This window comes from Ambystoma mexicanum, chromosome 9 (genome assembly GCF_040938575.1).
Source record: "Ambystoma mexicanum isolate Mex_15411 chromosome 9, UKY_AmexF1_1, whole genome shotgun sequence".
Lineage (NCBI taxonomy): Eukaryota > Metazoa > Chordata > Amphibia > Caudata > Ambystomatidae > Ambystoma > Ambystoma mexicanum.
In genome coordinates this window covers 951,445,340-951,463,696 of record NC_090931.1, presented here as the reverse complement: position 1 = coordinate 951,463,696, position 18,357 = coordinate 951,445,340, and the positions used below count along the sequence as shown (strand labels likewise).

Sequence of the window (18,357 nt, the reverse complement as noted above, 5' to 3'; positions counted from 1 at the left end):
CCTGCAATTATCCATAGATAATTGCAAATCCTCCAATCATGAATAATACAATTCATGCGTAAAACGCCACATAATCCCTTCAAAAACAGCCAACCCTACTTAAAGGGTATGCATTCTAGACAAGAGACAATATATTTGTTGAAATTCATTAATTTTATTCATCAATCACATATCATCATAGAAAAACATTTTACAAAAACACACATGAAACACATCGACATCACATCTATTAAAAACCAATTTTAAATACACATATCACACCAAACAGTGATCTCATCTCACACATCATTTCTCACATACTCTTTCATCCCCATTCATACAAACAACCTTTCGTACTTGTGCAAAGACTGCAAATTTAGTGATTCTGTTCTGTAATCAGAACCTCCATCTAATTGGGTTCATTCCTTATCTACTAAAGGTGCATAGTTGACAGTGTTTTGAAAGTCAGAGGGTAAATGTTCCAAAATTATAATTTTTGAACATGTTATAAATTACCACATTCTTTTGTGTAAACCCAAGTTAGAGCCAGCTCTGGGAGGAGTGGGCTCTATGGTAATGTCCTCAGGGGAAACCCGCCATCACCTGCATGGGAGCAAGAGAAAGGGTACTTGTGAACAATTTGGTCATTCCATGCTAGCACTAGCTGTACAGTGTTCATATTAAAATGCAACTAAGCACAGGGATGCACAACTATACATGGCATGTGTCATTCTGTATGAACCCGGTAGGTGAATTTAGGGCTGATCCATGGGTGAGAGAGGGGGGGCAGTTGCTGTCACATGGCCCGTTGAATATGTACCTGCACTCTCACAATTCAAGTACAACAGACCACAATGGTGTCAGATTTCATTGATGTGTTAGCAATGCAAATGGGCTGTGCATATACAGTGGCAACACACATATGCCCAATTTGATTCATGTAATACAGTGGTATCCCAGTATGCATTCTACATATACAGGTCTCCATGTACACATCCATCAACGCCTTCCCCCATATGACTAGGTCAAATATCAATTGGTGGTTTGTTTCACGGTGAAGAGTTGCATTACTGTAATACGGCTGGGTGTGTGTCAGCATGGTGGAACGAAGCTGCATTGCACGAGCCCTGCGCCTCTCAATCATATCTTGGTGGTAGTCAATCATTTTCATATTTTAAATGTTCTTACTTGACCCATTGTACTTGGAGGTGTCCCTTAAGGTGACATGACAGGTATACTGATCTGCGGTGTACCTGTGGACTGATTGCAGTGACTGAATTTGTCTGTGTGGCAGATGGTATTCTCTCTGGCAGGGCAGCATGACTTGTGCATTGCTTTGCTGAGATCTGTATATCATGCATTCTCACTACAGAGTGGTGTATTGTGGTGCATGTGGTTCATGTTTTGTGATGTTCCTGATACATGTTCTGGTGTGTGCACTGTGTCGGTTGATTGCATGCAGACACTGCTGTGAAGGCCTTACACATCTGCATGGATTAGTTGTATTGCGCATTCTGTTTCATTTACAATGGTCACGGTTGAAGGCACCCAGTACGCTGTGTGTGACGTAGTTGCATTCAATTTGTGTGGTTTCATGTTGTGCTGGTTGGGAATTATGAGGATGCTAGGTGTAATTCCTCATCTGACTTAGCCTTCTATTGCCCTACCCAGTCTCTCTGCACTTCAATGCATACCTGGTAATGTTTATGGGTTTTTGCAGGAGTGATGATGGATTCATGCATGCAGTGTGCACTTGTGCTCCTCATGCATGCAATCCTATGCTATGTTACGACAACCTTCATGGCCCTGTGGTCAGACTCTCCCAGCAGACAGGCGTTGCCTATGCTGGTAACTGCCCCCCCCCCATTCAATGTCCCTCATGGTCCACCCAGCAGACAGGTTGCCTATGCTGGTTACTGCCCCCCCCCCCCATTCAACTCCCCTCATGGTCCACCCAGCAGACAGGTTACCTATTTTGGTAACTGCCCGCCCCCCCATTCAACGTCCCTCATCGTCCACCAAGCAGACAGGTAGCCTATACTGGTTACTGCCCCCCCATTCAATGGCCCTCATGGCCCACCCAGCAGACAGGTTGCCTATGCTGGTAACTGCCCCCCCCTATTCAAAACCCCTCATGCCCCTGTGGTTAGACTCACCCAACAGCCAGGTACTATGTCCAGCGTGTCGTTCCATGTCGCAGGGCAGCGTGGAGTTGCACAACACCATGGCGTCATGTGTGGAGCCAGGGAATCTTGCACAGAAATGCGTGATTATTTTGCGTGCATCGCACACCATCTGTACATTCAGGGAATGGTACAGCTTCCTGTTGCCGTACACTACCTCCACTGCATGGAGCACACAGGAGAAACAGGATTGGAAGATTCCATGCAGCTTCCCCATTGTGTGCTGATAAGTGCCTGTGGCAAGGAAGTGTAGCACATACACTACCTTCAGCAAGGGGGGGATGGCTGTCCAGATGTTGATTAGGCTCACCAGGTCATCATGTATGAGGTCCACTATTGTGGTGATGGTGTCCCTGTCCAGCTGGTACAGGGTGTGGATCTGAGCGTGTGTTAGGTTGATTGGGCTGGCCCTTAGGCGAGGAATTGGTGGCTGCCTGCGGGTACAACTGCCTGCACAATGGGTATCTGCTGGCCCATTCCCGCCCTCCTTCTCCTGCGCCTCCGCTGCATACCCTGGCTCACTGACGCCTCAATGAGTAGCAGTGCAGGCATGTCCTCCAGCTCCAGTACTGATAATGGTAGCATTGTGGCTTTGGGAGGGGTGTGGGAGTGCTCCTTTTGTGCTGTGCCAGACTCCATTGCCTCCACCTGTGCTGATTGTGTGCACCTGTGGCAGGTTTCTACACACCAGATTCATATTAACGGTTGCTACATGATGCTGGTGTTTACAGCATCATTGTATCCGTTATTACCGGCAGGCCCATGCCGGTAATTGCATGTCCGGTCACCTCTTAATGTGGGCCTAATTGCGGCATGCCGGTGTCACTGGCACGGCTACTGTGTGTTAACAATGATACCGGCAACAGTGTGGCTGTCTGCGGCGGGTCTCTGGACCGGCATCGCGACTCAGACTACTCCGGGCTGGTAAAGGATGCCGGTACGGTAATACCGGCATCAATTTTACCAGACCAGCAACCCTTTAATGAGGCCCTATGTGTTTCTGTAGTGTCAGACAGTCTCTCTTTAACAGGTACTGGGACAAAGAAGAAGAGAAGAACACTACAGTCGACCATGAGCCTGACCAGCTGTGGTCAATCGAACTGACATTGCACTAGGGTAGGCCCAGCTATATAAACTAAACAGCAAGGAAGAGTGGAGAAATCAATTTCCGGAGAAGGGGAGATAGTTCTCGATCTCTCAAGACAGAGGAAGGTGTAACAGGGCATCAGCGCTGAGCGTTGGAGAAGCAGCAGAGAGAAAACAAGGGAAGAGAACTGAACCAGTTGCAGAAGACGAAACAGTAAAATGGAGGACAGTGGACCGATTGAGAGAAGAAACAAATCGGTTAAACGCCAGAACAGAACAGGAATCCAAAATAGAACAGTGTGAGGCTGCTAAGAGGCAGTTTGAGAGAAGGAGAAAGAGAAACCGAGAGGCGTGAGGAAAGTATCTCACATACCTGCAGGAAACCAGCACAGAGAAAGAGTGGAACCAGTGTGGTGGTTGGGTGACCTGTAAAGGGTGGACCGTGTGGTCCAACATCTACCCAATGACTGCCAAGTGGAGCCTGCCGCAGAGCTGCGCAGACAAACGAGCAGAATGTGAATCAGATAGTGGCAGTGGCGTGACCTATGACGGGTGGATCAGTTGGTCCAAAACCTGCGCCTGAAACGCCAACAAATGGCCGCGAGAGCAAGCAGGCCCAACTCAAGAACAATATTGGAGTCGATAAGGAAGTGAATCTATGGTCCTGAAAGGAACTTAAGATACAATCCAGGAACCCAGGTAACCCATTTTATGTCAAACCTGAGAGGGGCCAGGAAGCTTCAAAAGACATTTATAAAAGTAAAGGACTTATTGGGACAAATCACCCTTGCAGCATAGCTCAATTCAAAGCATTGAGAATCGTGGTGGTGTAGGCTAGTTGTACCTCGAGGGACACTTCAGCCAACACCAATAAAATGGGATAACCTGATGGTGAATAATCCTGACTAAGTGTATAAAGGGCCCCGCTTAAGCAGAGACAAGAGTTCTTTAGAAGTTCCCCGATACGAAAAGGGGGAGTTTATCCGAAGCCGCGAAGGGACACACCCTTCAAGAGATGTTCCAGCGTTACTGTGTGGAACCTCAGAAGAATAACCAGCACCCCATTGAGATTAGTCATGGGGACCTTCCTGTCTTTGCCTTTTGTCAACACCGGATCAGCCAAGAGTCAAACCCCCTTGCCCCCCAGTTTTCCCTCGTAAAGCAAGGAGATTTCTTTCTAAACAAAAGAGGAGAAAAATCTTTTTTTTTGGTCGACAACCGTAAGGAATGTTGGGCAACCAACTAGGAGAAGGGAGTCCTTCTCCTAGCCCCACGAGGATCCTGTATAGCTGTTTGTTATGAAAAGCTTAGAACTTTTACTTTGAGAAGACTAGGCGTCTTTTGCATCCAGGAGAAGGGAGTCATTCTCCTGGGTCATGATCAGAACCAGAACTTTAGTTTTGTTTATTGTAGTGGCAGGGATAGCATAGGAGCTTTTTGATTTGGGGCAGTGCCTTTTGTGTTGGACCTTCACAGACTTCCTGATGAGCACCAGAGTTCCTTTAGCTTTGGTAGCGAACCTCCATTAGAGTTAAGGTCCGATAGGTTTATCTTTTCTTTGAATAAAAGTTTATAGCCAAAAGCTCAATCCACCTGGTCAGACTCCTCATTCCTTTTCCGCCACAGTCTCCTGAACAGAGGTCAACAGAGTGGGGTCAGCAGCCAAGCCAGTCACAGATAAAGAGCCCTTTACATTACAACATGGTTAAATTCTCATATAAGCAATGGGGATTCTGTCTCAAAGGAAGGTGTAGTCATACCCTTACATTGGCTTCCTTTTTCTATAAGGGGGGGTGCTACACCTAGTTACACCCGGTCTCCTAGGCGTATCTTGCATAGCGGGCACATCTCCCTAGTCCCAAAGGGGTGACTTTCCCTTGAGGAAAAGGTGCAAATTCCTGCGATTTGTCACATAACATTAAAAGAAAAACAAACACGGAAAACAACAAACACGGAAAACATTGCAGTTCCTGAAGAACCAGGATTTATTCCCTTTGTTTTTTCTGCCCTGGCTTCTGAAAGTGAATCATTTTGAAGATTGTATAGTGTTAGATTTGTATAACAGATAAAATTACTTTGTCGATCCTATAAAATGCAGCGCAATTTAGAGAACTCAGAGGGCACCACCCACTTACACGGATAGGACAGTTAATTAAACCAATGTTTTAAATCTGACCAATTTCCTTTAGATATATTTCCAAAGAAAATACACAAATTCTTGTTTGTTCAAATCTGAACAGTAACTTCTTTACTTGCTCAAGAACTGCCACCACAATTGCGACTTGCATTAAAACACCTTTGTTTGTTGTGGACCTTGAACACTAAGTGATATTCGTAACTCATGTAGTCCATTTACAAACTGAAAACATGCAGCATAATATCAATTATTTTATGATGTCATTCTTCTGAATGCGAGCAACAAGTAACCTGCTTCAAAGGGACAACCGACAGGGCCCTTCCAGAATTGGTATGATCCCACACAAGAGCTTTTCAAGTGGCTCTTATTTTACTTGTCTGCAGTTAATAATACAAGGCTATGCAATTTAAGCATATCCTTTTGGATACGCCTCAAAAATGAATCAGTGTCAAAAAGAATATTTCTCTTCTGCATGTAAGACAGTCAGACATTTCTCTACCAACATAAAAAGGGGAAAATGCAAAAGTAAAAGTAAATATATTTTATGGAAACACAGACTGGAGTTTACCAGGAACTGAACAGTCTCTTCTTCATTGGCTCCTGGAGGCTTCCTTGCCTCACCGGCCTTCCTACACACTTAGCAACCACCTGCTCCACCTCTTAATCATCTCTCTGTGTTTCATGGTCAGTCTACGGTTTGTGATCAGCTTTATCCTCATTATTATTTAGCTTTAAACTGCCAATGAATAGCTGATACACTATTAGCACCTACTATTAGTTCTGCATTATCTGTGATTTAGATTAGGCTTTGTCATATTGCGTAAGCAATGGTCACTTAGGTAACACAGGTGAGAAAGGGTTCCCTTTTTGTTTACAACATACTTGGTTTCCCCACACCTTTCCCTTTGTATTCCTTTAATTCAGGTGTTTGCAGCTTTTTTCTCTCCAGATATTTTGACTAAACATCCCATGACGCCTTACATTGACTATACAAGCCTTGCACATTTTTCTAAATCCCACTAAACCTGCAGGACAAGTTCCTACATTCACATACTCGACCTAAGAGAAATGCACTTGCCTCATGGTGACGGGTGACAAAACATTTACTGGTTCTTTCTATAAAGCGTTGCATGTCACCATAAGGACACAGCATATTTGGTGCAAAGCTGTACCCAAAGGCCAGCTGTACACAAGTTGGCTGGCCATACATGCAAACAAGTTTGTTTGCAGTAAATGTCAAATGAAAGTTTCAGACATTCCCATACTCGCCAGCAAGGCTGCGTACCATCCAAATGGTGCCCACCCTTCCTAGTAGAGTTTGCGAGCCCCGCCATACTGGCTAGGACTGATGGGGCTTGTAGTACAAAAAACGTGGTGAGCCAAAGGTTGCAGACCCCTGCTTTAATTAATGGAATAATTAGAAAAGACTGCCTTAGGTAGCAAACATCAATTTGTAATCCTTCCAGTAGTGTTAGACTTAGAATAGATTTTGCTTACAACAAACTGCAAATAGTGTTCCTTCCAACAACCGATAGGCTTAGAACATGGTGCCCTGTGTGATAAACCTCAATGGAACTTCTGTCAATGCATTCCTTTAAAATATTTTATATATTTATTAACATAACCTGTACCTGGACAATGACAAAGAAAAAAGCAGTGGCCTTAACCGACATTTATTATGAGACCATGGCCATTAGGGCTGCTGGTATTGGGGAAACGGCTGACTTTGCCAGGTGGGTCTTGGTAACAATAAGGGATACAGGATTCACTTTGGTAGAACGATGTGGGAATAAAGTGGGAATTGCCCATATAGATGAGAAAGCCCAGGATGTCATTTGTTGGAGGAGGCAGCAAGTATCCTCAAGGTTACCTCTGACTATTTCAGAAGAAACAGAGTCATGGACAGGTGGATGGATGCACGAGTGCAGATGGATAAGCAGGAGTTTGCTCCCTCAAGCGAAGGAATGCATGTTCCTGTCAGTTGTATCTATTCTAAGGACCAATGAACATTTTGGCTAAGGCGCCCATCTTCAGTTCTCAAAGGTATATAAAAGATTCTGTTCTGTGTATTGGGGTTGCTGTTGGGTTTAGTTTGGTCATGCTGCAGTTCACTCTACTGCATTGCCTCCTGCTGCACTTTTCAAATTCCTTTGCATGCAATCTGTTTCTAATCACATTTCTTGACAAAAAGGTTAAAGAAAAGTTGCTGAGCACTTCCGGTCCAGACTGCTTAACAGAAAAATAGAAACTGAGAAGGCGCCAGGAAGCAGTGGAGGGAAGATAATTGTTAATTCCCAGCTGTTTGAAGAGCCGACCACAAGCAGGGAGCACATGGTTACAATTTCACAAACATAGCAATTTCTTTTAAAAAACATATTTAAATTCAATGTCTGCTGTCAGGATGGGCTAACATTAGGCTGAAAGGAGAGCAGGATGAAAAACAAATATACATGAATGAGCTTTCAAGTAGCTCACATTCCCATACGTTCTTCATATACACATTATGGCAATGTGTGCTCATGATCACATGTACATGGATTTAAAGAGCGAAGTTCCTTAAAATGACTTGATGCACACAAAGTATGTATTTGGCATACCAACTGGATGAACAAGTTACTTTCTTACCTGGTAACGTTCTTTCAATGGGATGGTCCGACGACGTATTCCATATCTATGACATGTAATCACCACAGCTGTGCTGCTTTGGAAACTTTTTTCGGCGTCTGCGTCCTGCGTCGATGCGCCGTCGTCGAGGACCTCCTCCGACGTCCGACATCATCTGATGTGATAAGTAGGACGCACGACGCCCGTAGCCTCAGTTGTAGTTTTTTCCCCAGAACGTGTGACATTAGCAAACTGCCAGTCAGACACAAAGCCTTGCGGAACGTAAGCTGCAATCACAAAAGAAATTCTGCAGCGGGGAAGGCAGGGCGGGAGCGATATGGAATACGTCGTCGGACCCTCCCATCGAAAGAACGTTACCAGGTAAGAAAGTAACTTGTTCTTCGAGGGGATTGGGTCCTCCGACGTATTCCATATCTATGACAGACTCCCAAGGCAGTACCAGAGCAAGGAGGAGGGAAAGAATTTAGAATCAAAATTTAGAATAGCCAATCAAATAGCAGAGCAAAGGACCGCCTAGCCAAAGGCTAGATCCTGTCCTCGGATGGAAGCGAGGGAATAGTGACGTACAAATGTATGTACTGAAGCCCAGGTGGCTGCATCACAGATGTTGCGAATAGGAACACCCCTCTGCAGGGCAGTAGATGCAGCCATACCCCTGGTAGAATGGGCCCGCAAGCCAGCCGGTGGGTCCTTACCCGCCAAGCCGTAACACTCTGAGATGGCCAAAATAATCCAGCGAGACAAAGTCTGTTTCGTCACAGCTTGCCCCAAACGCTTTCCAGCGTAACCAATAAAGAGTTGATCGTCCACTGTGACCCGGGACATGCGTGAAACATAAAAGCTTAAAGCTCTCCTAGGATCAAGCCTATGGATCCTCGCCTCTTCCTTACCAGGATGCGGAGGAGGATAGAATGCCGGAAGAACAACCTTCTGGGCCAAATGAAATTCCGTCACTACCTTCGGTAGAAAAGAGGGACGAACTCTAAGGACAACCCTGTCCTTGTGAAATACAGTGAAGGGTGGCTTAACTGAAAGTGCCTGTAGCTCACTCACTCTGCGAGCGGAAGTAACCGCAACTAAAAACACAGTTTTCAGAGTTAACAGCCTCAAAGGGCAAGAATGTAAAGGCTCAAACGGAGCACCGATAAGAAACTTAAGAACAAGGTTTAAATCCCAACCGGGCACCAGGAAAGGTGACGGAGGGAACACTTTAGTGAGCCCTTTCAGAAACTGTGAAATGAAAGGGATTTCAAAGTAAGAACACTCTTCAGACGAGCGCTTAAAGATGGACAGCGCCGCCAGGTAACCTTTAATGGTACCCACTTGCAAGCCCCTGTGGGCCAAAGAAAGTAAAAAGGACAGAACCATGGGGATGTCACATGCAAAAGGATCCACATTCTAAACTCTGCACCAGTCGCAGAACTTACGCCAACGGCAACGGTACAGAGACTTTGTTGCTGGCCTTCGGGCCGAAAGCAACACCTCCATCACGTCTTCAGGGAGGTCCCAATCCTTATACCTCAACCTTTCAGAAGCCAAGCGTGAAGGTTGAGGGATCTGACCTCTGGATGGAGAACCTGACCCCCCTCCCGTGAGAGCAGATCGTCTCGGTAGGGAAGACGACGTGGAGGGCAGATGTACAAGTCTAGAAGGTCCGGGTACCACGTCCTCCGAGCCCATGCCGGAGCAATGAGGATCATCCGGGAACTGAACTTCCGTAACCTCCGCAGCACTTGCAGGATGACGGGGACTGGAGGAAACGCGTACAGCAGCGGGAATGACCACTCCACCATGAACGCGTCTCCTAAGGCTCCTTTTGGAGGAAATTCCCGCGAGCAAAACCTTTCGCACTTCCGGTTGACACTGGAGGCGAAGAGATCCACTTGAGGGGTCCCCCAAAGGGCGAAGATCTCCAGGAGAATCTCCTGAGCCAATTCCCACTCGTGAGAGATCGCGCTCTGCCTGCTCAGAGCGTCCGCCGTCACGTTTTCATCTCCGGCCAGATGAACTGCCGAGATCGAAACTTCCTGCTGGATGGCCCAGAACTCGAGCTGCATCGCCTCCCTGCACAGAGGAAGTGACCCTGCCCCCCCCCTTTTTGTTGAGGTAGTGCATGGCCACTGTGTTGTCCGTCAGGATCAGGACACTCTTTCCTCGCACAGTCGGCAGAAAAGCCTTCAGGGCTAGCCTGACGGCCCTCCGCTCCAACAGATTGATAAGATTGATATGGAGTCTGGACTCCGACGGAGACCAACGACCGCTGACTGTCAGCCCGTTGGCATGAGCTCCCCATCCCGTGAGGGATGCATCCGTCACGATCGTCACCTCCGGCCAGGGAAGCCAAAATGGAGCCCCCTTCATCAAGTTGCTTTCGACGGCCCACCACAGAAGGTCCCGGGTGACCGAGGGCGGCACCTGAACCGGGTCCGACATCCTGCCGGAGGACTGCAACCATTGCGTCTTGAGTGCCCACTGCAAAGATCTCATCCGCAGGCGAGCCTCTGGCACCAGAAGAATGCAGGATGCCATAAGGCCGAGCAACCTCAAGAACTCGAACGCTGGGAGCGTCTGGGCATGCTGAAACTTGTGCACCATCTGCTGAATGTGAAGAGCCCTCACCTGGGGAGGAAAACACTGCCCCAGGGAAGTGTCGAGCACTGCTCCGATGTACTGGAGCCTCTGTGTTGGCGTCAAATGGGACTTCTTTAAATTGAGGGAGAAGCCCAGCCTGTGAAGGGAGTGGCAGGTGAAGGACAGATGATCCAGGACTTGCTCGGGAGAGCTCCCCCTGATCAACCAATCGTCCAGGTAGGGGTAGACGTGAATCCCCCCTTGCTGAGATGCGCTGCCACCACCACCATGAGCTTGGTGAAAACCCTCGGGGCGAAGGTCAATCCGAACGGCAGGACCCGAAACTGAAAGTGCGAGTCGCCAACCGCGAACCTCAGGTACTTCTTGTGCTTGGGATGGATCGGCACATGGAAGTAAGCATCCTTGAGGTCGAGTGACACCAACCAGTCCTGAAGCTGAAGGGCCTGGAGGACTTCAGAGAGAGTAACCATCTTGAACTTGTCCTTCCTGAGGAGTTTGTTCAAACCGCGCAAGTCCATGATGGGTCTCAATCCCCCCGTCTTTCTTCGAAATCAAAAAATAAGGGGAATACCATCCCTTGTTCCTCTCCGCTACAGGCACCAGTTCTATGGCGCCTTTCTCCAGCAGGGCTTGAATTTCCTGCGCAAGGAGCGGATCCGGACTCTGCAAAGAGAGGTTCCCCGGTGGATTGTCGCGAGGCCTGTGCCCAAAGGGAAGACAGTAGCCGTGGGTTATGATCTCCAGAACCCACACATCTGAAGTAACGGCTTGCCACTCTACAAGATGCTGCGCCAGCCTTCCCCCAACCGGCGAACCATGGGACATGGCCTCATGACTGAGTGGGAGCGGCTGCGGCGTTACCTGAGGGCAAAGAGGCAACTGCCCGAGCGGCCTTGGCACCACGGGTACCCGGTCGTCCACCTCTGGCCTCTGACTGCCAGCTCCTCTCGCTTTACTGAAGGACGAGTAATAGCGAAAGGAACCACCCCTCCACTGCTGTCCCCTAGGACGAAAAGGCAGAGGTTGGTGAACTGCAGCGCCCAACGACTTCGCTGCAGCTTTTGAGGTCTGCAACCTCTCAAGGCTCTCGTCAGCCTTGCTGCCAAAAAGGTGTTCACCGTCAAAGGGCATGTTGAGGAGCCGGGACTGCACATCAGGAGCAAACCCCGACTTCCGCAACCACGCACCTACTGATGCATTCAGCTAAGTCCAAACCCGACTGAACGGACACACATGGCATCCTTACCATCCTGGACCATAGCAAGGAAACCATCCCGTTCGTCCCCTTCGGGAATATGTTCAGCCGCTAACGCAACACAGTTCCACAGAGTGTGTGTGAAACGAGACAAGGCACAAATGGAGTTGGCCGCCTGAAGCGCCATACCACCAGAAGAAAATACTTTCTTCGCCCAGCCATCAAAACGTTTGTCGTCCCTATCAGGAGGGATGGTAGGGTACGACGCCTGCTTTGCCGGGGCCGGGGCCGTGGCCGCCTGCACCACCAAACTCTCTGGAGTGGGGTGCCTGGTCAAGTAGCAGGGGTCGCTACTGGCTGGACGGTATTTTCGCGACAAGGACCTGCCCACCGCCGGGAGACTCTCCGGAGCAGTCCAAGCCGCCGCCACCCTTCTCTGTAAAGCCATATGGAACGGCAGTACCGGGTCAGTTGGGGGACCAACATCAAGGATGTCCGTGAGATCATCCTGCACAAACTCCCCTGGGGGAGCAGACCATCCCAAGTACTCAGAAACCCTGGCCATAACGCGTCGGTACGAGGAATCGGCATGAGAGCCAGGCTCAGGCCTACAAAACTCCACCTCCGGAGAGGTGTCCAGTCTACTGGCATCATGCAGTGACTGCCTCAAATCGTCAAACTGACTATGGCCCGAGACAATTTCATCTGGAACCTGACTAGGAACCAGGCCATCAGAATCCTCATCCGCCTCCGAAATATATTCCAGGTGGCGAAAAGTAGGCACCCGAGAGTGCTTGCTCTTAACCAGAGCCTTCCTAAGGGGTTCCCCCGTGCCACGGGGTACCTCCGACACAAAAGGCGTCAATGGCGTCGAGTGAATCGGCGGCATCGACACAGCCCTCGAAGCCGAAGCCCCGAGCGTGTCCTTCGACGATCTGAGCGTCGACGGCTTCGATGACTTCCTCTGAGCCAGAGCCTCGAGAAAGCCTGTCGACGCCCTCGACGCCTCAGATGTTGATGTCTTCCTCGAAGACCTCACAGGTGCACACGGTCTCGAACGCGTCGAGGACCGGGACCTGGAACGGGTACGTCGAGAATGAGTCTCCTTGTCCGAACAGGACCTCTCCCGTGACTCATGCCGACCACTCTTGCGAGCGGTGTCTCTCGACCTCTCACGACCGACCCCACTCGGGGGCGCGGACGGCTTAGTACCCTGCGACTCGAGAATCGCCAGCATTTTCTTCCTGAAGGAAGCCCATTCCTCCGGCGTCGCATGGCTGGTGGGGTAAGCGACGTGCTGAAGAGGACCTGGAAGACGACCAGTGTCGGCGCTTCCGAGAATGCCTCGAAGAGGCTGAGGAGTGGCGAGACCGACTCCTAGAAGGAGACCCACAAGACTTCCGATGATGACGCGGAGAGTCACCTCTTGAATCATCCGTCGAAAGCCCCGCAGACTTCGACTTCCGGGGCTTGGACACCCGACCTACCGACAACTTCTTCTTACGTTCGCGTAAGGCTTTGGACGTGAGCGACTGGCAGTCGATACAGTCATTCGTGTCGTGGGCCTCCCCGAGGCACCAGAGGCAGGCGTTGTGCGAGTCCGTCACCGACATCTTGGACCCACACTCCCCGCACTTCTTGAAGCCCGGACGCGGGGTCGAAGACGAAGTAGAAGACATCTTCACACAAAGGATTTTCACAAAAACGAACAGGTTCGAAGAACCAAGAACAACAGAACTCCAAAGAGTCGAGGCGTTGACCGAGATTCACGAAGCAACACGTTCGCGGAAAAAACGGAACTGAGGCTACGGGCGTCATGCGTCCTACTTATCACATCGGATGACGTCAGACGAGGTCCTCGACGCAGGACGCAGACACCGAAAAAAGTTTCCGAAGCAGCACAGCTGTGGTGATTACATGTCATAGATATGGAATACGTCGGAGGACCCAATCCCCTCGAAACAAGACATTGCACAGCGCAAACGTTCCCACATTCTATAAATGTTATCATCATTGCACCAAAAGTTAGGAAAAAACAATTTCATTCATAACATGTTAACTGTTTTCTCAAATTAATTTAAATAAATGTACCTGGCCACATCCAGGCGCTGTGCATAAAAATGGTTTGTCATCACTCATATTCCACAGGTCCTTGTATTACCTGCAAGGAAAAAAAACATGAAATTCGCACAATGATTCACTAAGTTGCACAAAATAAGCAGAGTTTAAATAAGCCTGAAACGTGAATACACCCTGCAAGCCTGCAAATCTTATTTGACCATTCATCCAATTCTATATATAAATCAATCTGTACCATTAAACACTTCTCTTTCCATTTCTTCCGGAAAGTAATATTTGATAGGAAGAGGATGATGGATTACTTTTATTGTCTTTATTGATTTGTATTGATGGAAAAATGAAATGTGATTCTTGTATTTAATGGATTACATGTCACGATGGATTTAAATGATTAGTGATGTAATTGTTGAGATTGGATGTTTCAGGATTGTATTGTACCTTTTATGGTTTATTAATGCCAATAACGTGGTTTGTTAATATTTGATCTGCTTACACAATACACGATTTTTAAAATCTTTATTTTATTGAAAAAATATGAACTAATAACCAGTAACAAAAAATGGAAACAGAAATGATGCCTTTATTCTATTACAGATTTAGGACTGTTCATTGGTAGATCAGTGGGCGCAACAGGGAGCTGTGTAGTCAACAATTATGGTGCACATCAATGCAAAATCTGATCAAATATTAGATTCTCCCCTAAACCAATGTGTTGCAAATGAGTGAATATGGAAAGAACATTCACTCACAGATCATTATATCTGATGAGGGTGAGGTGGAACCTAAAGTAATGAGATATGTTTTGAATCTAGACCAGGCATCTTTGCAGTTTTTGCACATACAGCAAATTGAGATTCTGGTTCTGACCTGAAAGAGAGATACATGCTCTACCTTGGCATTTAAAGTGGGCGAGTTGACAAAAGCCTTAATAAGCACCCAACTGGTGAAGTTGGGGTCTCAGTTTGGTGCCCTATTAACCCACAGAACAGTAGAAAATATCTGCAGGAGCTCCTTGAAGAACATTCTAGAGAGCCATCGGGATCGTTTGGAACAAATATAAACACTTAGGTAAAATGATCACCTGGACCGTGGCTGCACAGCCACCATGTGACAAAAGGTAAAGACATATATTTGCTCTTGCAATCAACGCTTGGATCAATAGAGCATGCTTGAGTTCATGTAACTTGGCAGCCAGGGTGATATTGAATTCAGGGCTGCGTACTTGCGCCCCTGCTATTCAACCTCTATGTGGCTGACATGGGGGAGCACCCTAGTTTGAACGGACTATTCTGCCACGTATTGTGGGGTAGGAGTGCCTTGGATCACCTATGCGGATGATACAGTCTTATTGGACCGTACCTCACTTCGGCTACAAAGAGCTCAATTATGCAAAGAACAAGGTTATGCATCGCACCACCAAGTTTAGCTGGTATATGAGTGGTACCAATCTAGAGCTGGTTAAAACCTATGTGTATCTTGGTTTACCGTTCTATAGTGTCCTCTCATCCGTCAATACTACACTTACCTCAAAGCCAAAGCTATGTGACGCTGGCTAGTATTGAAGGGATTTATTAAGAGAGTGGGAGGATATTCGTTTGAGGGGTTATTGGAAGGGTTTACTAAAGCAATTGTCCCGTGTATTTTATAGGAGTTGGAAACCATTCCAGAAAGGCATGTGGTTCGGTTAGATAAATAAGAAGGTCAAATTCTTAGATCACTTTTGGGTTTGCCTACTAAAGTTCCTGTTGCAGCTTTGAGAATGGAACGAGGTACCACCTCTTTGCAAACTATTAGAACATTTTTGTCTTGTAATAAGTTATTCCTAAAAATAAATCAAGGCAACATAATAGCCGACCCCCCCTGATATATTTTTGATGTTTAAGACACATGTATATTATTGCTGTGGTAATCGTGCTCCTATTGAGCTGGTAGGATCTGTTCAAGCCCATTTGAATAATATTGGATTGCCGCTGGTAGAGGCGTAGGATATTACTTAAACTAAAGTACAAGACACATGAATGGGATAGAGTGGTCTACTGAGATATTGGAAAATAAATCATGCTATGAGGAGTATGCACTGCAAACAGTTGAATTTTCTAAGCCTCGCACATATTTGATTAAAGCATGTACATATACATTAAGATGGCATATTATGTGCCCGAGTTTAAATATTTTGCCGACAATCGAATATATTGGTGCATGGCAGAACAGTCCTTGAGAGAGAAGATTATGCTATATGTGTGACACGTCTATTGAAAGCAGTAGACATATTCTGACATCACGTGACAAGGCAATTGATCTCTATTCTAAGGGATATGAGCGTTTTTGCACATCGCCTCACAGCTTTGCAACGTGCCAGTTTTGGTCCACGATTGTGGCGGCAGAATCCCTTGTGATCACTGCCGCCGCTATGCATGTCTGGGAAAGCATACAAGGTTTAAAAATAGATACGAAGCATTGAATTAATGATGTGACCTTGCCTCTAGCATGACCGCTGAATTTCGGTATTAACGAGTAAAGTGATATGAAGAGGAATGGCAGTTTTATTTATTTACTAATTTTAACAACTTGATGTTAATGGTATTTAACAGGATGTTCGTATATGAAGAGTTTGATGATTTTAATTGATCTTATATGGACGGAGTTGTATTCTTCCTTATTTAGCAATGATTTTATATTTAATGTGATGTGTTATTTTCTTGTTTTTTCTTTTTTATATCTTGTATATTTGGGTATACGTATGCAAAAGGCTTAATTATATTAGCCATAAGCATTAATAACATTTTTTTAAAAAAAGATATTGGGCCTCATTATAAGGTTGCCAGTCAAATGGGAATGGGGATTTATATTTTCCGCCGCCCGGGAATGGGAAATTATCGGGTCCGCTAGGGCTGTAATGCCCCGGTCACTGCCCATTCCAGGGGCGCTGGAAAATTCATGACTCCGGCAGCAGCCGTTCCAGTATTCACCGGCATGGCTACTGCCAATGTCATAATGAGGGCCATTGACTGCTAAATATTTACAGAATTAAGGCAGTAGCAGAAACCCATTTTGATCGGGGAAGCTGTAGAGGGGTGTGAATACTTCAGAAGTGCCCCAATTATTGGACAGACCAACACGACAGAAAAGATATCATTTTTTGTCAACTAAACACTTTAAATTACTGGTAGTATCTATAACATATAACACCATATCACAGGTCTCAAAATTAGCACTTGCCACTGGCTAGTTAAGATGGACTATTGGCTAGTAAATAGGGTGTTGCTGTCTATATGTGTAGAATTGAGGTGGAGAGTGCTTTTTTATGGCTGGCTAGTAACTTGCAATTTAATTTAAGCATTTTCCCCCTGCCATATCGTGTACAACGACAGAAGACTACTATAATATGGAAGCTACATGCCTTCTGCATATGACGCTGTCTCAGAAGGACGGCCAATGGTTCAACTGATGAAGCAAACAAAATTGGGGAGGGTGGTTAACCCTGACAAGTGCGTAGAACATTACAAAAAAAAGAAAAGAAAAAAAATGCAAATAAATCAAATAAATAAATTATTCAAATCAGTGTTTTATACTAGAGTAGGTGGGTTGAGTAGACGAATACTGATAATTACATTGTCACAAAATACATGCCTTTGAATGGCATACCATGAAACACCTCCACTCTGATCAATCAAATGCCTTCTCGGAATCGAGTAGGGCAGTATGGGATGGAGCAAAGAAAGTGATGGTTGATAACATTTTGTTTAAGTTTAGCTGCATTGGGCCGTTCGGCATGATCCAGATTGGTCAGAGCCAATGAATGAGAAGAGGAGGTCTCTTGTCTTTTTATCCAGCATTTTAGCTAACATTTTATTGTCCAAGTTCAGTATGGGAAGCAGTCGATATGAACTACAAAAGCGTGTGTGTGTGTGTGCTTTTTCCCAGCTTAGGAAGTACAATAATGTTGCCTTAGGTCAGGGAATCTGATAATCCTCGTCATGTGAATGCATTGGTTTCTTTTTGTATTTAAGCGTTTGGCTTGCAACAAAAACATTTCGCTTAAAAACTGGTTACAAACATCTAATTTATTTTATATTTATTTTTTTACATTTGTAAAGTGTCTAAGCCCAGAGGCATGAAGGATCTGTTGCATGACAAGTTACACGTATTATAGGGAAAAGGGGACGAAAACCGAGGCAAGGCAGTTGAAATACAAGGTGTTTTATACTAGACAAACAGCCAGGTTTTCAGGGCTTTGCAGAAGGCCGGGTAGGAGGCCTCCGCTCGTAGTGCCGGTTGGGCTAGAGTTCCAGTGCTTTGCTGCCACAGTGGGGAAACTAGTGCCACCTCCTCTAGCTCGTTTGTATTTGGGTTTGGTGAGGCAGTGAGCCTGTGCTGTCTTTACAGGTCTGGCGGATTTGGCTCTGGCGATTCTTTGTGACAAGTAGATGGGTGCTGAGAGACATCTGTGAGTGATGGAGAGGGTTTTGAAGATGATCCTT

At 46.5% G+C, this 18,357-nt stretch overlaps 1 protein-coding gene across 2 annotated transcripts in view; it reads right to left on the bottom strand.

The window, feature by feature from the left end:
* ATF2 (activating transcription factor 2) overlaps positions 1-18,357 on the bottom strand; it is a 1,079,253-nt gene that overhangs the window by 797,885 nt on the left and 263,011 nt on the right. For both annotated transcript variants that reach the window (XM_069616143.1, XM_069616142.1), the window contains one exon: positions 13,889-13,958. In XM_069616143.1, the coding sequence (XP_069472244.1) occupies positions 13,889-13,936 (48 nt within the window). In that variant the 5' untranslated portion in view covers positions 13,937-13,958. The remainder of the gene's footprint in view (positions 1-13,888; positions 13,959-18,357) is intronic.